The sequence below is a fragment of the Gadus morhua genome, chromosome 19, assembly GCF_902167405.1.
Source record: "Gadus morhua chromosome 19, gadMor3.0, whole genome shotgun sequence".
Lineage (NCBI taxonomy): Eukaryota > Metazoa > Chordata > Actinopteri > Gadiformes > Gadidae > Gadus > Gadus morhua.
In genome coordinates this window covers 4,880,391-4,902,564 of record NC_044066.1, presented here as the reverse complement: position 1 = coordinate 4,902,564, position 22,174 = coordinate 4,880,391, and the positions used below count along the sequence as shown (strand labels likewise).

Below are 22,174 nucleotides of genomic sequence, written 5' to 3'. Positions count from 1 at the left end.
TGTGGAGCTGTTGTTTAGCCGTTGTTTAGCTGTGTTGCTTGAGAAGCATAAGAAACTGGTCCTGCAATAGGTGGAGCGATGACAACCTCTGATGTCACCCTTTTCCCATCAGCCCGTCTGTAAAGCCGGCCGTAGCCTGAGCTGGGTTGTCAACCCCTCCTGATAAGTTCAACCCAAAAAAACAAGCAGTCAAGCTCCTGTCCTCTTCCCCTTGGACCTTTGAGATTAGTAACACGATAGGCATTGCGTGATCCTGCAATTGACAGGTGTTTCAGTGGGACTTTAATGCGAACCTAAATTATGAAGGATTTCTTCTCACCCTGCTCTTCATGAATGATGTGTTTTCCTAAATAGTTGATCTTAAACATGTGAGAGATTGGGATCACTGGTTGTTATTTAGACTTTGTTAGACTTTATCTTAACAACAAGGAGGACACCATGAAGGTCTTCTGAACAAGGAATTTGATGAGTTTACACAATTTGAAAATTATTAAATACAATCTCTTTACGTCTCTAGGAAGATGTCTCTTGAGTTACAAAGTTATATTAATGCCACATTGTGTGCTGAGATGAGGTATTAGAGATAAATGATCACCCAAAGCATTGCAAAGCAGGGTAAAACTGAAAAAACTGAAACATTATTAATAGAAAATACATAATGAATTAAATAAGTCTCGATATAGAACACTATGGAAAGAGCTTTGAGCGGCTGGATAAATGCAGTACATTATTATTGAGGTTGCAGTTAAGATGACACTTTATTGTTCACCGTTGAAAAACTGAAGATTATTATTAATTGATATACCAGCTCATGTCCGAGAGGGTTGAGCCATGGAACATCATGCATAACATCAAATTAAACGGTGTTCTTCTGAGAGAAGCTCGACGCGCGCACACACACACACACACTCTAACACACACTCACACGCACCCACTCACAATCTAACACATACTCACAATCTAACACACACTCACAATTTAACACACAGACACACTAACACACAGTCAAAGTCACACACACTACACACAGGATAGGCCAGCAGGAAGGATCCGCTCAGCTGGTGTGGGAGTAGAACTGTGACACGGCCTAGGAGGAGAGGAATGATCTGCCATCTAATTACCAAGCTGTCTTCCCCTTCTCCCCTAATTACAGAGCTACAGCCAGCTGCAGCGTGTCCTACGCGTGCACGCGGCTGCCTGCTGCTGCTGCTGCTGTGCAACAGTTGGGCTCATATTTCTTTGCCCATTGTACTGTAAGCCAGTTCAGTGTGAATTCAATTAAAATCAATTTGTGAAATCAAGCAAGGGAGGGGAGAAGAGGATCACATTTGACATTCGTATTGTTCAATGTTGTACTCTAGTCTACCTTTAACTGAGCAGCTATTGTACTTATTTGCTTTTCATTCAATGTTTTTATGACTATGATGGCATCTGCTTACAGTGTGTGTGTCTAAGGCTTGTCCGTGCGCCAAGAGAGACGGATCTCAGGCCTGTTGGATCCCTTTTGGAATGCGGCATGTGCCAGGACATTTCACGCCGTTTCCTTAGCGGTCGGTCCATGGTTAGAGACAGGTTGACCCAGACCTCCTGACCTCTAAGGGATGTTCTCCAGAGCGCCTCTCGGTGGACAGGATGGGCATTTCACCGGCACCTCCCCCCGTCACCAGTCCCCCAAGAGGAAGGAGCTGCCCAAGCAGAGATCCCATAGCCCTAAGGTGGACCGGGACACTTGGGGGAAGCTGCAGTCCCTGGCGGAACCGGGGAGCCACGAGCCTCCTCGCCACCAGACTTCGCTCGAGATCAAACCAACCAATCAGACGTCGTTCACCTGTGGACCTCTAAAGAGAGACCCATCGGCAGGGCTCCAGGGGTTCCCCAGCTGCCAAGGTCATAAAGGGCGTCTTGGCCCACCCGTATTAGGGTTTCTTGAGCTGAGTCGAGGCGGTCCACTGAAGGCCCCTTGTACCGTTCACGTGGACCCCTCCACCCCCGATCCCCCGGACCTCACCCCGTCGGGGGAAACTAGCAGCTCTGACTGCCAAGATGGCATCGGAGTGGTGGAGGACAACATACCCAGGAATGAAGAAGAAGACGAGGAGGAGGGAGATGATGAAGGAGAAGGTGAAGGCTCCGACAACATAGTACACCACATCCTGAAGGAACTGAGAGGCATCAACAAAATCCAGGAGGAAATCTCGGACCTGAGGGACTATCTGACATCGGTGCGGGGGTCGGTGGACGAGGTGTCCTGCTGTGTGGACGCCGTGCTCAGCGAGATAGGGGAGCTGTACTCGGGCGGCGCAGCTGAACCGGAGCCCAAACCCCTTCTCTCCAAGACGGCGAGAGTCAGAAGAGGCAGCCTCGGCAGACAGAACGCCATCGAAACCCCCCAATGCACCGCCATCAGTCCTCTCTTGAACCGCTGTGAGTGGGGCAAAGAAGCCGGACTCGTACCCACCCACAGATCTCCTAAACAGTTGAGAGAAAGCCTGAGCCCTCGTAGGGCAAAGCAACCGGAGCCCAATGGCTCAGGTCACAGCCCAAGGAATCAACCTTCTGTTCCCGGGGCGGCCGACCTGTGTTGCCTGGAGCATCATTGTGGCCACCACTACCTGAGCACCAGCTCCCTGTCCTCGTGCCACAGCTCCGTCTGTCAACAAAGGAGCGACCGATTCCAGCCAGCCGCCGATCGACTCTACGATGGCTGGGACTCTGTTGTCAGGAAACCAAGTGTGCGGCGTGGCGAAGGGGCGTGGAACGAGGAGGACATGTTTTCGTGCACTAACAGCGGGGACTGCTCGGAGATGTGGGACAGATGGACGACAGAGACCCAGAGCAGCAATGCTGGTCAATCGTCCCACAGCAGCTCAGAGCATCCTTCGCTGTTGTTCAGCCAACATTACAACTCCCCCGCCGGCTCCTCTGTTTACCTGGGCTGGAGGCCCCAGGGCGAAGACACCAACCTGGAGTGCGACTGTGCAGCCAACTGCCTGTTCTCGCGGAGCTCCGGGTACCACACCATGGGCGCGTTCGCGGATGACCGGAGCCTCGGCGCCTTCAGGAGCCTGAGCTGTTCGACCCTGCTGCTCACGGACTGCGACGAGAGCTACCTGGAGAGGGACTCGCCCCGGGGCACCTGCCACTCCTCGGCCCGCACCCTGGCTCGTTCTGCCGAGAGCCTGGACAGGGAGTGGACCTATGACTGCTTCGTGCCCAGGGACAGTGGTGTCCCTGTTGAGCTGAAGTCGGGCGGCCAGCGCTCTTTAGACGGTCTGGAGAACGCGACGGAGACCCTCGCCGCTGCTAGCTTCGACATCATGACTTTGAGCAAGGCAGTGCTCACGTTCAAGTCGGCTTTCAAAGGGGCTTTCAAAAAGATGGACGGAACCGACTCAGAATTTGACATCGATGTCACTGGGTTTGTGCCTGAGGCAGCTCCCTCTCCAGGGAGTGCATCCCCTGAACTCCATGGGGTTGATGTGTTCCCATCCCAGAATGCAAAGGGAAAGAGTAATCCACCCCAGAACCCTACTGAGCAAGACGCTCCAGCAAGGGGATTTGGCGAGCTGTCAGATTATTTGCACTGTGGTCAAACAATTGAGAATTCAAGCAGTTCTCCTCAAAAATCCCCCAATGAAGCGACTCTCCCCGCCGGTCCCCTAATCCAGCGTCACTCCATCGAGCTCTCGCAGAGTACAGCAGAGGTCCCGACCTGTGACGGGGACGGAGAGGCGTCTGTCAAGGATCCCACCCTGGACACAAGCTCAAACGACAAGGATGGCAGCCTTGTGGTGGGACCAGCAGTATCTCAGGGGCTGGGTCGGAGTGGGTCAGGTTTGATCCCCATAGAGGAAGACTGTGCCATGGACGAGAAGGAGCACAAAAGGCCCGAGGATGTTGGCCATAGAGAACGCATCGCCAACTTCCAGCGTATTCTAAGGGAAAAGAGGCAGACCCAAAGACTGTCCCGGTGTTATACTGGGTCGCATGGCTCACATGGCTCACAGGGGTCCCAAGGGTCCTATTCTCTGGAGGATTTTAACCAAGGTACTAACCTACAGAGATTTCCCTTACGTCACAGTAGTTACGTTCATTCAACTTAGTCGCAATGTGTAAAGTCGCAATTTCACCTAGCTTGTTAAATAATAAATATCTGTAGTCAATGCTGATAATCACATCCTAAAATTATATATTCTACAAATAGAGAAAACTGGCTGTGCCTCTTTGTTTACAAGAATCTTACTATAGACATCCCTAACCCCCTCTCATTCACGCCCCTAAGCCAGCCAAGCCAGGCTAGTTCATGTCACAGCGTTGCACAGCCAGTCAGATTGGACAGAACACTGTTATAGGCCTTTCAAACACGAACTCAGGAGTTGCCCTTTCAAACATGCAACACACAACCGGAGATAAGACGTATCAGACGTGTTCACACATATCAGAGATAGTTTGTAAACTTGATGTTGGGTGGCCCCTGGGTGGATTGTGTAGGAAGCGGGAGTGCCGCAAAAGTATGCAGTGGAGGACGCAGTATTCAGTTGACAGCATATCGAAGCTGTTGGTTGAGGCTACCAACTCCCTGGTACTGCCTCTTTTGCGGTGATATCAATACTGCATATATTTAGGGATATCCACAATGTCAACGTAAGAGTAGAAAGGAGAAAGGCGTTTGAATGTTAAATACAGGACAGAAGAGAAAAGTATGAAGCAGCCACACTCCTTACTCACGGTTTCGAACCCGTCGTATGATAGTAACGCCATCAACACGTCAGCATCACGTACACTCGCTTGTCATGAATTGAGACTAGGGGGCCGGAAAGAGGCCATCTGTGTGAAAGGCATTTTATTGAGTGGGGGATTTATGCCAGAAGTCTCCCGCCTACTCACTGGGAGGGGCTTTATCTTACAAATTGCAACTTTAAAATATATTTGATAGTGACACAAATTGATTTTAGTTTTTTAACATTAATTCCTTTTGTGTTTACATTTTCTGCAATGATAAAATCCATGATTTATATTTGTATTTTCCTTCACAGAGTTTAGCAGAGAAGATGACCAGGTTAATGACTAATAAATATACTCACTTTTTATGCGTCTTCATGTATTCTTCATCCCATCGCGGCTCATCCTATGGTTCCCATATGGTCCAGCTCGGCATCAAGCATGATTATGTATTTATTTTTCCTTTTCATTTGTACGTACCAATCACTTCCTCATCTGTAACTTTGATCATTTATATCCTGCTTATAATGCCATGAAGGATATATGTACTACGTCTTCTTTCATTTTTTAATGGTCTGTTATCATCAGTTGCTAAAGCTTTGTTTGAGTTTACTTGAAATAAAGTTGTATTTGTGTTGTCAATAATCATGATGTACAGGTAATTTTGTTTCATAGCCTACAATTACACTTGCATGCACCCTGACACCCAAGGTGTGGAACTCAACCAAAGTCGACAAACAAATCCTATTCTCTTTCAATACCACGCACATGAGGTTTTTTTTCTGCGATTCAAAAAAACATACATTAAGTCATCCTAAATGCTAACATTCTAAATACTAACATTCTATATTCTAGCATTCTAAATTCTCATATAAATTCTAACATTTTGATCTTGTAGGTCAGCCATGAAGAGTCCACTGCCAGACAGGCTTGGGCCAAACCAGGGTAAGTCTATTATTATTGATTAATAATAAGTATTGAAGTTGAACCAGAATGTCTAAACTTTTGGAGTGTGTATCCCCAGTGGAGGAACGGGTCTCTACGGTATTGACAGCATGCCAGACCTTCGCAAGAAGAAGCCCATTCCCTTGGTCAGCGACGTGGTGCGTAACACCCGTGTGTGTGTGTCTGTGTGTATGTGTGTTGTGTGTTTGTTGTGAGCTTGAACCTTCTTAGAGGGTACATCTAGGATGAGAATGTTACAAGAACGACAACAAAAATGGCACTAAATATGAAAATCCAAGTGCTAACGTTTCTCTTCCTCCTCTCCTAAACCCAATACTATTTCCCCCACAACTCTCTTGAATGCGTTCATACTCCTTGGTCAGGCCATGGTAAGTGAATAGAACACACCCCCCGTTCCCAAACCCCCTTTCTGCTCCAGAAACAATATCAAGTGGGACGAATCGGGTCAAACGCAACTCCTCTTTGAACACACCTACAAACAGCAAAGTGCTCCTCCGCCCTTTGGACGCCGTAACATAAACACAGAGTGCTTCCAATATTTCAGGAAATCTCTCGGGTTAATTAAGTTCCTGCTTGATATTCCCCTTAATGAAGATGATACCGTTAGAACGGTAGCTCCCTCCCTCACCCCCCCCCCCCCCCCCCCCCCGGGCTGCTCTCTGGTCACCTGGTGAGCTGTTTGTAGGGGTTGTTTTGCCAAACTAACCCGGGTGAGTACTAACCCTCAGACTGTAGCTAGCACTTCCCTCACTCCGTTCTTTCTCACTAACGGGTCTCGGCATAACCTCCCCTTCCGTTATGTTGAGTTTTTATTCTTCCTAATGATAGTTAGTAGGTGCTTCCTCTTCTGTTAACAAACACCCTGCTACCCCAAATCCCACCACTAATACCCTTAAGATACCCTGCCCGTTAAGTTTTCTTTTAAATTCTTAATTCTCTGTGGATGACTCTGGGGATACGTTGGGGTGTTGTTTTCGGGTTGTGCGTGTGTGATGTCGGTGATTGACTTGTGGTACTGCGGCTGCCCCCGGCTCTCTCCGTGGTTCAGTCCCTGGTCCAGGCTCGGAAGGCGGGGATCGCGTCCTCCATGTCGGCCCGGTCCTCCATCAAGGACGAGGAGTTGGTACGTACAAGCTGCTCAGAGCAAGGGCTTTGTCCCGCATGGCTCACCTTTAGGATTCATTCATTCAGGAGATTTATCATGAAATGACGCCAGCATGTGTTCACATCCCATCTGCCTTCTTCAGTTTGTTCTAAATTCTATAAGAAATTACGAAAGTTTGGTTGATGTGATGCGAACTAAGATTCCTATTTGAAGATGGCGAGAGATTCTGCAGAGGAAATGGAGCTATGTTGTTCGTCCCCCATTTAAAGAGTCTGGATTAAATAATTGTATCTGCTAAAAACTCTTGGGGTTAAAGTTGTATTAAAACTAGTAGGACATTTGTCAAAGACAATTTTCTAATATGGCAACATGTTGGACAAATAAAGCTTTTGATCTTTGAACTTTGAAAGCAAAAGCAGTATTCAAAAAGACCTCAATCAACTAATTATTGAAAACTGATTGAAAAAATGATTTTGAGAGAAAATTGTGAGGTTTTAAACAAAAAGTGACCCTTTGCGTGCACCTCCACGTCATCCCCCCCCCCATGCAGAAGACCCATGTGTACAAGAAGAGCCTGCAGGCCCTCATCTACCCCATCTCCTGCACCACGCCGCACAACTTCGAGGTGTGGACGGCCACCACGCCCACCTACTGTTACGACTGCGAGGGCCTGCTGTGGGGCATCGCGCGCCAGGGCATGCGCTGCTCCGAGTGCGGGGTCAAGTGCCACGAGAAGTGCCAGGAGTTGCTCAACGCCGACTGCCTCCAGCGTGAGTCACACCGCCATGATGGCTGAATCCGATCCCTCTGGTGTTCCTCTGAGCAGGGCGGTCTAATGGTGACGGTGTTTGTTGGTGTCTTGGTTTGAACTGCAGTGTCTAGCGGAATCTTTTGTGCGTAAATTGTGTGTAGGACGGCAGTAGCTCAGGAGGTAGAGCGGGTTGACCCTGTAACTGGAAGGTTGCTAGTTCGATCCCCAGCTCCTCCTACCTCCTAGAGTGTCGAGGTGTCCGTGAACAAGACACCTCACCCTGACTGCTCCCGACGAGCTAGATGTCGCCCTGCATGGTTGACTCCACCTTTAGTGTGTGAATGTGTGTATAAATGGTTTTAAGTCGCTTTGGACTAAAGTGTCTGCTAAATGCCTTAAATGTAATTGTCAAAGTGTGTTAAAGTGTATTTTTGTATATTATGTCTCTGAGTCTTTACTAGTCTTGTATGTTGTATGTGGATGTGTTAGTGTAATGTATGTTTAGTCTTATGCTGTGTGTGTGTGTATGCTGTGGGTATCCATGTGTATATTTTATGTGTGCTTACGACGTGTGTGTGAATGTGTTCCAGGCGCGGCTGAGAAGAGCTCGAAGCACGGTGCGGGCGACCGCACCCAGAACATCATCATGGCCATGAAGGACCGCATGAAGATCAGGGAGAGGAACAAGCCCGAGGTGTTCGACGTCATCAGGGATGTGTTCGGCGTCAACAAGTCCCTCCACGGCCAGCAGATGAAGACCATCAAACAGAGCGTCCTGGACGGCACCTCCAAGTGGTCCGCCAAGATCACCATCACTGGTAAACACGGCACCAACTCCCCTTAAGAAGTACTGGTTACACCCTAAGAACTAGTCAGACAGCCAAGATCACAATCACTGGTAACCAGTTAGCCTGAGAGTGAACTAAGAGTTACCCTCTTAAGTACTACAAGTTAAATATCCTTTAATTACTCTCAAATGATTTTCAATGTGTTCTGAATAGTCGCATATTCAAGATGAGTGCCGGCAACAAAACAACATAATTCTAGTTTGCTCTATTTTGTCACTGCGGATAATATAGTTGCGCCAGCAGTGCTGAAAACGTATTGTGTATCCCTTTAGGACCTAGTCAGACAGCCAACATCAAAATCTTTGGAAACAACTACATTAACACCCCCTTGAGAACCACCAGTTAGCCTCTTAAGAACAACAGGTTAGCCTCTGATGAACTAGAGTCAGACAGCCAAGATCACCATCACTGCTAAGAACTACACAACACAACCTTAAGAACTACGGATTGATGCGCCTAAAGACTACTTTAGAGCCTTAATTACTGTACTCAAACACTCAGGATCACCCTCAGAGGCATCCCTCAAAAAGAGCTGTGAGTCAGCCTCACAGGTCCCCTTCATGCCTATAATCAGTTAGTAAGTCAGTCAGTCAGTCAGTCACTCAAGAGCAGTTTCTTCTCGACACTATATATTCTGTGTTAAGTTGAGCCCTCCCCTTTGTGTATATTTGACCCTCTAATGTTGTGTTTGTAGTTGTTTGTGCCCAGGGTCTCCAGGCCAAGGATAAGACGGGCTCCAGCGACCCCTACGTCACGGTCCAGGTGGGCAAGACCAAGAAGAGGACCAAGACCATCTACGGGAACCTCAACCCGGTCTGGGAGGAGAAGAACCACTTGTGAGTCCAGCCACTCCAACACACATAACCATACCTCACTTATAAACAACCTCACTTACAAACAACCAGAATCAGTTACTTTTATTACATCTTATTTTACACAAGAGTAAGATTCTTAGGCTTGGTTCCTCAACAGCCACATTGAAGCAAAAATACTAAGTAAATAAACTAAAAATATATATATGTAAAAATAAGTTAAAAAAAAGAAGTAGCAGCATCAATAGATATATTAAAAAGTAGATAATATCGTCTTGATTAAGCTACTTTTTACCATTTAGTAAGTTAGCTGATGTTTTTATCAATGCAATATCCGGGGAATCTAGCTATACATGAACATGATAGGAGGAATAATTAGATGATTGTGGTCATTAAGGAGCAGGTAGGGGTTGGAGGGAATGCTGCACTGGGATCTCTACAGGTAGACTGAGAGCATTGGGGGATTGAACCCAGACCCTTTAAGCTGAATTTCAAACCCCCTAACCTTGTCTTGACTACCCTGCAGGCTTTTGCCTTTCTTACATTTTCTCTTCTAACCTCATGTGATGTATCATTCATTTCACTCATTCTTTGGGGACCGATAGGTCCCACAGCACTTGGGCTTTGTTCAGTTGCTCCTCTGAGTTTGATTGTGTGTTGATGGTGCTCAGACTACACTCTGGAAAAGAGCATCTGAAACAAAAGACAGAATGGTAAATATAGATGTACTCCTGCCGTGTCCATCCAGCGAGTGCCACAACTCCTCAGACCGGATCAAAGTGCGTGTGTGGGACGAGGACGATGACATCAAGTCCCGTGTGAAGCAGCGTCTGAAGAGGGAGTCTGATGACTTCCTGGGCCAGAGCATCATCGAGGTCCGGACCCTCAGCGGAGAGATGGACGTCTGGTACAACCTGGGTCAGTGTCACTCTGCTTCAATACGTCCATTACTGTTCACATCTGGCTGTCAATAGATAAATACAGGGAGCCCCGGTGGTTCATTGGGTAGAGCGCGTACCATTCGACCCTGGTTCGATTCCTTCCCGTGGTCCTTTACTGCATGTCCTCCCCCCTATCTCCCCATACCTTCCTGTCTATCTCACTATCATAAAGCATCAAAAATGATTAAATAAATCAATGAATGAATGTGGCCTTATGAAACAGAAGTCCCTGAAATAAATTAAAGTAGCCATTTTTCTAATTCATCCTTTCTAAAATATTAACATATTTATTTTATTTTGCGGCAAACTTTTGACTCATTTATTTATATTTATATTTATTTATACATCTATGGCCTCATTTTATTTTTCATAGCCATATTTATTTATTTATTTATCAGTGTAATGTGTAGCAGACCGGGCCCTCGGAGCTCCACTCAGCGTCTCCTCCACCACGCCGGCGGGCTGGTTTAGGAGACGCTGTCTAGCTCTCCGACCCGCCCGGCTGCAGACCTGGCCTGGGAGCGCCACATCAGGAAACACGGTCACACCCTTCCACTGCCCGTGGGCACATCACTTGGAGCTCCAACTCGGAGTTCCCATTTTAAAATCGGGGAAACCTACAGCATGCTGAATAAATAACACGGCCACTAACAGATATGCAGACACAGGCACACCTACAAATACACACACGTACAAATATGCACACACAGGCGCAAATACAAATATGCACATGTAAAAATAGGAACACATACAAATGCAAAAATATGCATCTGCACACATACAAATCAAACAAATATAAAAAATAAATAAACACGCACACACATAGAAACCCGCATAGAAACACACACACCACATACACACATGCATATATTTCAATAATGGGTACATAATTCCCATTTTGTACATAATTCCCATTTCCAGCGGGTCTGTCGTTCCGTCACAGAGACACGTTCCATGTCCACGTCAAACCCTCTCCTTCTGTTGCACTGACCTCCCGTCTCTCTCTGTCTCTTTGTTGCGTCCTCCCCTGTTCCATCCCTTCATTCTTTGTCTTCCTCCCTAATGGGTGGGCTATGCTGTAGTAGGCTGAAATAAAAATAGCTCCCCATAACTAGCTGTTATTGGGATATAAATATAATAAATGTAATATAAATGCAAATGTAAGGGGTTAAGTGAAAGACAGCTGGAGCTCAAATTGTGCTGCGGGATATCATTGTCCCTTTGAGCAGGGGTACATGTAATGGGTGCTAAAGTGACACAAACAAGATTTCTTCAAAGAAGTTGGACAGCTTTTTTTATCAACAGCCCTATTTGTGAATTGGAAAACTTTTGGTTGACATGACGGACGTATAATCCTCAGTAAGCAGCGACGGTCAATCAGCGAGTTTGGAGGGAGTTGTTTTTTACTCTTTAGTTCTCTCTTTTGTCTTTTGGTTTTAAAGTGTGTCAATACAAATATTTTAACATTTATTTTACGGGCCAACCCGTGTTTGCGGCAGTTGTACCTTAACGTCCTAGAATACAATTTGCATTATTATTTATTATATAATTGGATTATTGTAATATTTTCGTGATATAGGAGTGTGTGTGGAGTGTGTGACTGTGTGAGTGGACAGTGTGCGCGGTTACTGTGCCGCTTTGGTGTGATTGAATGTGTGTTGTCGAGGGTCCAATCATCGTGGCTTGCCTTTTAATTACGCCGCTGAGATTGTCCACCATGGCAACGCAGTCTCTTAACAGAACCTCACTGTGCGGAATATTAATGTTTTCAAATCCAATTAAGATTTTCTTTTTTTAATCACGTAAATATTAAGGATGGTGTTTAACCTTTCTCTTTGAATTAAAAATGAAAATATTATCGCAGGTTTCAGATTATTGAAGTGTTATTCTACTGGGAAGTTCTTTAAAATTACAACACAGAATAAATTAGTGATGTTTGTCTTGTTTGTCAACGGGTGCTTTTGTTTGAAGGAAAGACATGAAGTGGTGGTTGTTATGGATTAGACGGTATAAACCATGGCAATGGTGGACGTTGCCATTTCTTTCCCCCTGTGCTGTATGTGTTTATATCCGGGCTTTCTTTGTCCAATTTTACTGTTTGTGACAAGCGTTTTTGAAATCACACATTTTTTCGGAAAGGATCAAATTGGTTTCGAACAAAAAGTCTGTCGGACTATAAGATAACCACTTAAACTACGCTCCACTCTGCTGACGATTCTCTTCCAAGAGTCCTTTGGCTAGCAACCCTCCGCGGTCCAAACCAAGATGGCTGCTCAACCAAACTCCCACCACCCCCCTGCCCCCCAACCGCTGTGATTAGCTAGAGGCAGCTCTCCGGCGGTAAACGCATTGCTACAGCAACATGTACAAATTACCGCTAATAACCAGGCTGTCAGGGGAAATGGTAGGGGAGGGTGCAACACACTCACATACACGCGTATAACCAGCTCAAATGGCTGTTCCCAGCAACACACACACACACACACACGCACACGCACACCTCTGCACCTCTGCACCAATCTTCATGGGGGTAAGTGGGTGGTGCTGGTGAAGGGGGTGGTAAAGCTGTGGTTCTATTTGCGGATCCTCTAACAACGTTCACACTGGGGGGGGGGGGAAACTGCTGTCTAAATGCTCTGGAATTAGAACTCCACGTCGACACTCTGATGTACCTGAAACTTCTTGAATGGCCTCAAGGCCTTTACGCAAGCAGGAGGAGGAGTCGGGCTCTGTGGATATAAACTACGGGCGTTTATTATTTAACCATGCAAGTGCTGGGATGGAATCATAAATACATTTCCAAGTGTGTATATGGACGTCTGTGTGTGTGCATGTACGTGCACGTACTTGCATGCTGTTAAACTCCAATAATTGTTCTTATACAACCTGTTTAGTCCATTTACTTATAGTTCTTCAGAGCATAACAGCGGCAAAAACACGGCACATACCAAGTACCTTAACCATTACTGTGTGCTTCCTAGTAACAGGTAAATGGCTGCCGTAAATAATAGAATAGAGGCGCAAAAGAAATGTAACAGTGTGTGTGCATGCGTGCGTTATTGTGTGTGTGTGTGCTTGTGTGCTCCCTAACCCTGTGTCTCCGTGTGTCCTCTCCCAGAGAAGAGAACGGACAAGTCGGCGGTGTCGGGCGCCATCCGCCTGCAGATCAGCGTGGAGATCAAAGGGGAGGAGAAGGTGGCTCCGTACCACGTCCAGTACACCTGTCTGCACGAGGTACTTCAATAAATATATACGGTGGTAAGATAAGGGGCTAAGATGGTACCGCTAGGATAGCGACTTAGCGCAAGAGCTCTTGCAGTCCTTGCCTTAATTATGAACGTGTTTCATTGGGCGTCGTGGCTGTGACACCTTTTCCTTTGTATGTACCATGCATGAGGTTCCAGACACATTTCCTATGCACCAGTTGCCAATGGCAATGAATGAACCTTGACCTAGCATGTCTAACTATAGCGACGCAGTGATCACTTGTCCAAGGCTTCATGACAATGTGCGGGAGGCGAAGGTGAGACGCGTATCGTCTTCTGATGACGGGCACGGCCCACGCCTCTGAGTACGAGGGTCTCGTACGGCATTAGCTCAGGAGGTAGAGCGGGTTGACTGGTAACCGGAAGGTTGCTAGTTCGATCCCCGGCTCCTCCTAGCTGAGTGTCGAGTTGTCCCTTAGCAAGGCGGCCTCACCCTGACTGCTCCTGACGAGCTGGCTGTCGCCGTAAGTGGCTGACACCACCGTCGGTGTGTGAATGTGTGCTTGAATTGGTTGATGTTAGGCAATATTGTAAAACACTTTGAGTGGCCACTGGTTAGAAAAGCGCTGTTTAAATGCAGTCCATTTACCATTTACCATTTAAGCCTTCTGCCTTGTTCTCGCGTTAACCGCGTTAAGTTATTGTGTGAGGGGTGTGGGGGGTTCCAGTCGTAGTTTCAATTTTATTTGAAAGGGACCATGTGAAATTAGCCTAAGGCTAATTTAAATCTGCAGTCCCTGATGTAAAGTTACCCTGGCTCGCCTCCCCCCCAGAACCTGTTCCACCACTACACGGACGTGCTGGGCCAGGGGGTGGTCCGCATCCCCGAGGCCCGCGGGGACGACTCCTGGAGGGTGTACTTTGAGGAGGTGGCCCAGGAGATCGTGGATGAGTTTGCCATGCGCTACGGGATCGAGTCCATCTACCAGGCCATGACGTACGTAACGAGGGGGGGGGGGGGGGGGGGGGTCCCTGGTTCTGTGGGGGTCTGTCGTTCTGTCTCATAAGTGTGTGAGGCGAGGTTCTCTCTCTGCCTAGTCCCTGTGTATCTCAGGCTCTCTCTTTCTCTCTCGTTCTCTTTCTCTCTCTATCTCTTGTTCTTTCTTTCTCTCTCATTCTCTTTCTCTTTCTATCTGTTGTTCTTTCGTTCTTTCTCTCTCGTTCTCTTTCTAGTGTTCTTTCTTTCTCTTTCTCTCTCATTCGCTTTCTCTTTCTATCTCTTGTTCTTTCTTTCTCTCTCGTTCTCTTTCTCTTTCTATCTGTTGTTCTTTCGTTCTCTTTCTCTCTCGTTCTCTTTCTCGTGTTCTTTCTTTCTCTTTCTCTCTCTCCTGTCTCTGTCTCGCACACTGTGTGCGTCTCTGTCCCCCTCCTCTCCCCCTCCGACGTAGTAGTAACAAATAATTTCATTAACTTCTCTAACCCAATTTATGGTTCTCTGATGTCCGTCCTTTACTCTGGCGCCATCTGTTAGTCTAAACAAGGATAGCAACGCTGGCTCAGTCCCTTGTTCCCATGTCCTGTGAGGCCACACTGTGAGACAAACGTTGTGGCTGCTGGAGGCTTCAGACTCTTAAGTGTAGCGCCCTCTGCTGGTCCATTTCAGGCACTTTGCGTGTCTGTCATCCAAGTACATGTGTCCGGGCGTCCCCGCGGTGATGAGCACCCTGCTGGCCAACATCAACGCCTTCTACGCCCACACCACCGCCTCCACCAGCGTCACCGCCTCCGACCGCTTTGCCGCCTCCAACTTCGGGGTCGGTGCTCACACACACACACACACACACAGACACACAGACACACAGACACACACACACACACACCATACACAGACTCATTCACTCTAACTTTGGGGTTGGTACGCACGCATGCACTCACATGCTTACTCACTCACTCACTCACTCACTCACTCACTCACTCACTCACTCACTCACTCACTCACTCACTCACTCACTCACTCACTCACTCACTCACTCTCTCACTCTCTCACTCACTCTTATCCTTCTCTTCTGCCTCACAGAAAGAACGGTTTGTCAAACTCCTGGACCAGCTCCACAACTCTCTGAGAATAGACCTCTCCACGTACCGGGTAAGAACTAGTTCTAACTAGAACTAGTTAGGCACAACAATCACAAGATAGGGATAACTGCAACATCGGGTCATCTTAACCACTGTGTGTTTATTATCATGACTGAACGGCAACCACTTTTCCAAAAGGTACTTTACATTAAAAAAAAAGTATGTAATGTAAAAGAAATGTATGTAATGTAAAAGAAACATTTTCAATATCGTTACTTATTAAGATGTTATCCAAGAGTTAAGAGTTAATCAATCAATAAAAGAGCTCAGCCAAACCAGTGATGATTATGTTGTTGTTTTGTGCAGAACCACTTCCCGGCCAGCAGTAAGGACCGCCTCCAGGACCTCAAGTCCACCGTGGACCTCCTCACCAGCATCACCTTCTTCAGGATGAAGGTATGCTCCTCCTCCTCCTCTTCCTCCTCCTCCCCCCTTATGGATGGACGGTTTGCATATGGATACGTTTGTTACCTTTTTATGTATAATGGGGTAAAATATTCTTAAAATAATGTGCTATTGTATTTAAAATAACTGCCTTATGCAGTTAATACAATCAAAATATTATTATTCTAATAGTGTTCTACAGTCTTAAATTCTTCATACATTTTATCAAATAGATCCACCAGCTTTAGCATTGTTTTGGTTGATATATACCGTACATTGATGGCGGAGCACCCTCCTGATTCCTAAGTAACGTCCGCGTTGCTTTGTCGCCCCCTGCTGGCCAGGTCCAGGAGCTGCAGTCCCCGCCGCGGGCCAGCCAGGTGGTGCGGGACTGTGTGAAGGCCTGCCTGAACTCCACCTATGACTACATCTTCAACAACTGCCAGGAGCTGTACAGCCGACAGTACCAGCCGCTGGACACGGTCGGTCCACTACTCACACACTAGGGATCTGTCATGGACATGACACATGGTCATACATGTACTTTAAATAGCTTTACTAGTTGGACTAGATAACAACTTTATTAATCAATTCCTTTGTTACAACAGCCCAGCAGCAGTGGAAAACACAGGATAAGATACAATACAAAAAATACAAAGTGCTAAAGAAAACAAAAATTGATGCTAAAGTCAAGACAAACAGAACAAACAGGGCGAACAAAACAACAAATGGTTTAAACAGCATAAATTATAGAGTGGAAGCTTTGTAGACAAAAAAGTGGCACTTTATATGAAAAACAAACTAGACTCCAAATGAACAGTGCATTGTGCTATTTTCCTTCCTTCTTTCCTTCTTTATAAATTTCTTTATAAATTTGTGGCAGTTATACTGCTATCATTTTTGTACAAACATGATGTGTTAAACGCTGGGTTAATCTTCAGATTATACCGACTATCATTAGCCTGTAGTTAGCTTACCTTCAATCTGTATTGAGTGTGTGTGTGGGGGTCTCCAGACCAGGGAGGATGTTCCTCCAGAGGAGCCGGGCCCCAGCATCAAGAACCTGGACTTCTGGCCCAAACTCATCACCCTCATCGTGTCCATCATTGAGGAGGACCGCAACTCCTACACGCCCGTGCTCAACCAGTATGTAGCTCTCTATCCCAGTATAAACCAACCAGTATGAGGCTCTCTATCCCAGTAAAACCAACCAGTATGTAGCTGCTCTATCCCTGTAAAACCAACCAGTATGTAGCTCTCTATCCCAGTATAAACCAACCAGTATGAGGCTCTCTATCCCAGTATAAACCAACCAGTATGAGGCTCTCAATCCCAGTAAAACCAACCAGTATGTAGCTGCTCTATCCCAGTATAACCAACCAGTATGTAGCTCTCTATCCCAGTATAAACCAACCAGTATGAGGCTCTCTATCCCAGTAAAACCAACCAGTATGTAGCTGCTCTATCCCTGTAAAACCGACCAGTATGTAGCTCTCTATCCCAGTATAAACCAACCAGTATGAGGCTCTCTATCCCAGTATAAACCAACCAGTATGAGGCTCTCTATCCCAGTAAAACCAACCAGTATGTAGCTCTCTATCCCAGTATAAACCAACCAGTATAAGGCTCTCTATCCCAGTAAAACCAACCAGTATGTAGCTCTCTATCCCAGTATAAACCAACCAGTATGAGGCTCTCTATCCCAGTAAAACCAACCAGTATGTAGCTGCTCTATCCCAGTAAAACCAACCAGTATGTAGCTCTCTATCCCAGTATAGCAACCAGTATATAGCTCTCTATCCTAGTATAAACCAACCAGTATGAGGCTCTCTATCCTCTTAAAACCAACCAGTATGTAGCTCTCTATCCCAATAACAAAAACCAGTATGAAGCTCTTTATACATTAATGACCGACCAGTATGTAGGTCTTTAATCCCAGTAAACCAACCAGTATGTAGCTGCTGGTAACGATGCTTTGTTACCTTAGAAACCTTATGAACTGATTTTGTAATGTTTATTGTATTCACTGATTGACTGACCCTAAGAAATGTCATCTGGTTCTCCACACTAAAAACAAGATGTGTAGAACATTACAGAAGTGTGGTTGAGTGAATGTGTGTGTTAAAGCATAGACTACTAAAAATGGAGAGGTTTACAATTCGTCCTTGGACTATTTTGAATCCAAGAATCCAACCAACCCTTATTCTAACTCTGAGTCTCAGTTTCCCCAGGATCTGAGCATGGTTATGATTAGATGTTAGGGGTAAGGGTTAAACAGGGGTCAGGAATTGGGTGTTGGGTGTTGACTCTGATCACTGGGGGCTTCTAGGTTCCCCCAGGAGCTCAACGTGGGGAAGGTCTCCGCCGAGGTCATGTGGACGCTGTTCGCACAGGACATGAAGTACGGCATGGAAGGTAGGGCCACTCTAAGTTTGTATTCTTTATTGAGTGTGTGGGCGTGTGTTAACGTGCATGTGAACCGCCCCCTCCAACCCCTTAAATAAAGTAATTAATTGTTTAGCATCTTATCCTAGCTATCTTTTTTGTTCACGGGGATGGGTTAACCTAGCACTTATTGGCGCTTGCCACTTGTTTCTATGAACATCCTTACCGTACCGACAGCGATATTTTGTTTCTTCTTCTTCAGTACTTATTGTAAGTCGCTTTGGATAAAAGCGTCTACTAAAGGCCCTAAATGTATTGCGTAACATCATTTTCTAGAAAAGATTTAGTTAGTTTGTTGTACACCTCGTGTCCCCACACCGTACCCGCCCCCCACTCGTTATGTGTTCCTCCCCAGACCATGAGAAGCACCGTCTGTGTAAGAGCGCAGACTACATGAACCTGCACTTCAAGGTCAAGTGGCTGTACAACGAGTACGTGAAGGAGCTGCCCAGCGCCGTGGCGGCGGACGTGCCCGAGTACCCATCGTAAGCCCCCCCCCCCCCCCCCCCCCCCCCCCCGGCCACTGAAACCACCGCGCTTCCCTTATGAGTCAACCAATGTCAAAAGGTTTCAGAATTTCCAAGTGACACCAAAACCACACTTGGCTCACACCACCAGCTCTGGTGAAACACTGCTCTCTGATTGGTTCCTGTATCAGTTTGGTCGGTTAATGTTCTGACCCAGTCTTCTGATAGTTCTAAATCAGTCGTTCTACTTCCGATAAGACTATAACTAGAAATAAGAAATAACACAATAATCCTACAACTTCTCTTTTTCTTCTGCCTTACCTAGTTAGTGTCCAGCTTCCTTTTGGATTTTTTTTGAGAAACTGTCCAAGAAAGGTCCTGAGCTGTGCGTGTCACCCCTTTGCAGGTGGTTCCTGCAGTTTGTGTTGCAGTGGCTGGAGGAGAATGAAGACGTGTCCATGGAGTTCATGCACGGAGCGCTGGAGAGAGACAAGAAGGACGGAGTGAGTTCCCCTCCCTGTTCCTCTCCTTCTGTTTCCTCTCCTCCTCCTGTTCCTCTCCTTCTGTTTCCTCTCCTGTTTCCTCTCCTCCTTCTGTTTCCTCTCCTCCTCTTCTTGTGTTTCCTCTTCTCCTTCCGTCTCCTTTCCTCCTTTTATTCCCTCTCCTTGTGTTTCCTCTTCTCCTTCTGTCTCCTCTCCTTCTTCTGTTTCCTCATCTTCTTCTGTTTCCTCATCTTCTTCCTCCTCTCCTCCTTCTGTTTCCTCTTCTCCTTCTGTTTCCTCTTCTCCTCTTCTTCTGTTTCCTCATCTTCTTCTGTTTCCTGTCCTTCAGTTTCCTCTTCTCCTTCTGTTTCCTCTCCTCCTTCGGTTTCTTCTCCTTCTGTTTCCTCTCCTCCTTCAGTTTCTTCACCTTCTGTTTCCTTACCTCCTTGTTTTGTTGTTTGGTATTTAATTTGCGAACGGGCCCTGAGCAGCAAACAATACGGCATTGACGGGACGGCGATGGCGACGTGATGGGGCCTTCTCCCTGGACCCCTAGTGCTCCATTGGAGCTGCTCCTAACCTCCTCCTCCTCCTCCTTCTCCTCCTCAGTTCCAGCAGACGTCGGAGCACGCGCTCTTCTCCTGCTCCGTGGTGGACATCTTTACGCAGCTCAACCAGAGCTTCGAGATCATCAAGAAGCTGGAGTGTCCCGACCCCGGCGTCATGGCCCAGTACAGCCTGCGCTTCTCCAAGGTAGCGCATCCCCGCCGCAAACTGCCACTCGCTTCCGCGTATCTTAAGGCAGCCATTCACAACCCCTGGTCCCAGGACCAGAACCGGTCCGTGGACCCCTTAGTACCGGGCCTTGAAATGTTTCCAGAAAAAGCTTATTTTTTAACTTAGGCTATACGAGTCGTGTTATTTCCTCCAACACATAGACATAAAATCGATCATTATGAAACTAAACCACTGTAAATGCACTGTGCAGTGCTTCTGTCTTTATTGAAGTCTCGGGTGACTTTTCTTGTGTTTCTCTTATAAATTGTAATTTTTATAGTATTGCATTGTTGACGGGAGCCTGAGGCTCAATCATTTCATTGCTGTTGCTTTAATTGTTGTGAATATGAAAAATAATCAATAAATAAGCGGTCCCCAGAACCTTTCATCTAGGAGCCCCTACATTATCCCGCCCGATATTTTAGGGATTTAACCCGTGGCACGGAAAACATTTCATGCTTTTTCATAATGCTTTGTATTCTGCTTGAATTTTGTAACACGGTTGTTGCTGTTTTTTTTCCAACCTACACAGACGATTGCCAAAGTTCTCCTGCAGTACAGTGCCATTCTGACCAAGAGCTTCCCCTCATACATAGACCAAGAGAAGATAGTAAGTTGTTCGTATGTCATATGTTATTTATACATCCATTTATTTACACTCTAGTTTACACCGATTCTGAATGTCTTCCTTTCTCCTACCTCAGTAGTATTTAAATGGTAAATGGGCTGCATTTAGAGAGCACTTTCCTAACCAGTGGCCAGACAGGAGCTTTACAACATTGCCAATAAGGCCAGCTCGACTGGAGCAGTGAGGATCAGGTGTCTTGCTCAGGGACACCTCGACACTCAGCTAGGAGGAGCCGGGGATCGAACTAGCAACCTTCTGGTTACCAGCCAACCCGCTCTACCTCCTGAGCCACATGCCACTCTGAGCCATATGTAACGCCGCTGCATTCAGGACGATGTGAGCCTTGCTTTTGAGGGTCTGATGAGGATGTTGTTGTGTGTGCAGCCCTGCGTCCTCCTGAACAACGTTCAACAGCTGAGGATCCTGCTGGAGAGGATGTTTGAGTCCATGGGCGCCAAACAGGTGTGTAGAAGCTACTGGTACTACCAGACACATCTACCAGTTCTACCAGTACAGGCTACCAGGGGAACCCGACTCAGGATCTTTACCTGGTGATCGGATACATGATGTAATTGAATGGATACTTTTATCAACTTGAACACAGACATGAATTGTTTCAACATCGAGGTAGTGCACGTGACAATATTGCTGAAAGTGTGTTTCATCTGGTCTCAAACGTGAGACGTTGACTCTGAGGATGTTATGTTCTTGTTGTGTTGATGATGATGTTGTGTTCCCTGTGGCAGAATGCTAACGCGGAAGCCCTGGTACGTAGCTGCTCTGGTTGTTCAAATGATACCTGTGTTAGAACAGGCCTATTCTATTCCCATCCATCCACCACATGGTGATGTCATGCTTAAACATTAGCATGTGGCTAACCTCCTGGGCCTCATTGATTAGCAATAGTTACCTCATTGCTATCAATGTCTGTTGTATAGTAACATGAGTCAAATCATAATCAAAACACACTAGCACAATTGACATACGCATTATGCATTTAGAGTTTTCTTTGCTTGTCCCTTCAACATCACTTTGGTTAAATATAGAAATGGATCATCTAGATCAGTTTTAGAGTTGTAGAGATGAGTGTTGCTCCAGGCGTAATCGATGTGTTTACTTTATGGTCAAAAGTGCAATGCCCACGTGGAGGAGGAGGAGGAGGTGGAAGAGGAGGTGGGTTCTCCACGGTCATACCCTTATTCCCAGAATTAGATGTAGACTTTTAGATTTAAAAGTCATTTTCCCTATCCTTTGACTAGACTAGAACCCTGGTAGCCTCACACAAACAACGTGTTTGGTGAACAGGTTGGGACGTGTTTGACTGTATTGATCGCTTCGGGAGCTGGATCTGGAAGGAGATCTCCCTCCAGATCCAGCTCCCAGATCCGGAGCGATCTCCCAGATCCAGACGGAGCTCGCTCCATATCCGGAAGGAGCTCGCTCTGGATCAGGATCTCGCCACCCGGTCCTGGTTTGCAGTCACGTTGTCACGAGTCACGTTGTG

At 46.5% G+C, this 22,174-nt stretch overlaps 2 protein-coding genes across 5 annotated transcripts in view; both read left to right on the top strand.

Moving 5' to 3' along the window:
* The window catches only part of unc13bb (unc-13 homolog Bb (C. elegans)), an 82,668-nt gene that overhangs the window by 48,528 nt on the left and 11,966 nt on the right, over nucleotides 1–22,174 (top strand). For 2 of the 4 annotated variants that reach the window (XM_030341798.1, XM_030341796.1), the window contains exons 11-31: nucleotides 5,621–5,667; nucleotides 5,747–5,825; nucleotides 6,051–6,056; nucleotides 6,737–6,811; nucleotides 7,344–7,563; nucleotides 8,135–8,362; nucleotides 9,087–9,228; nucleotides 9,953–10,122; nucleotides 13,264–13,379; nucleotides 14,185–14,348; nucleotides 15,015–15,165; nucleotides 15,429–15,497; nucleotides 15,794–15,883; nucleotides 16,216–16,353; nucleotides 16,887–17,017; nucleotides 18,201–18,286; nucleotides 18,672–18,801; nucleotides 19,190–19,286; nucleotides 19,875–20,018; nucleotides 20,575–20,652; nucleotides 21,055–21,132. In XM_030341798.1, the coding sequence (XP_030197658.1) occupies nucleotides 5,621–5,667; nucleotides 5,747–5,825; nucleotides 6,051–6,056; nucleotides 6,737–6,811; nucleotides 7,344–7,563; nucleotides 8,135–8,362; nucleotides 9,087–9,228; nucleotides 9,953–10,122; nucleotides 13,264–13,379; nucleotides 14,185–14,348; nucleotides 15,015–15,165; nucleotides 15,429–15,497; nucleotides 15,794–15,883; nucleotides 16,216–16,353; nucleotides 16,887–17,017; nucleotides 18,201–18,286; nucleotides 18,672–18,801; nucleotides 19,190–19,286; nucleotides 19,875–20,018; nucleotides 20,575–20,652; nucleotides 21,055–21,132 (2,439 nt within the window). The remainder of the gene's footprint in view (nucleotides 1–5,620; nucleotides 5,668–5,746; nucleotides 5,826–6,050; nucleotides 6,057–6,736; nucleotides 6,812–7,343; nucleotides 7,564–8,134; nucleotides 8,363–9,086; nucleotides 9,229–9,952; nucleotides 10,123–13,263; nucleotides 13,380–14,184; nucleotides 14,349–15,014; nucleotides 15,166–15,428; nucleotides 15,498–15,793; nucleotides 15,884–16,215; nucleotides 16,354–16,886; nucleotides 17,018–18,200; nucleotides 18,287–18,671; nucleotides 18,802–19,189; nucleotides 19,287–19,874; nucleotides 20,019–20,574; nucleotides 20,653–21,054; nucleotides 21,133–22,174) is intronic. The other 2 variants (XM_030341799.1, XM_030341797.1) reach the window with 1 other exon arrangement.
* Nucleotides 1,458–4,124, top strand: LOC115532198 (uncharacterized). The gene has a single exon (XM_030341800.1). It carries the CDS (start codon nucleotides 1,602–1,604, stop codon nucleotides 4,101–4,103), a length of 2,502 nt encoding a protein of 833 aa, XP_030197660.1. The 5' UTR covers nucleotides 1,458–1,601; the 3' UTR covers nucleotides 4,104–4,124.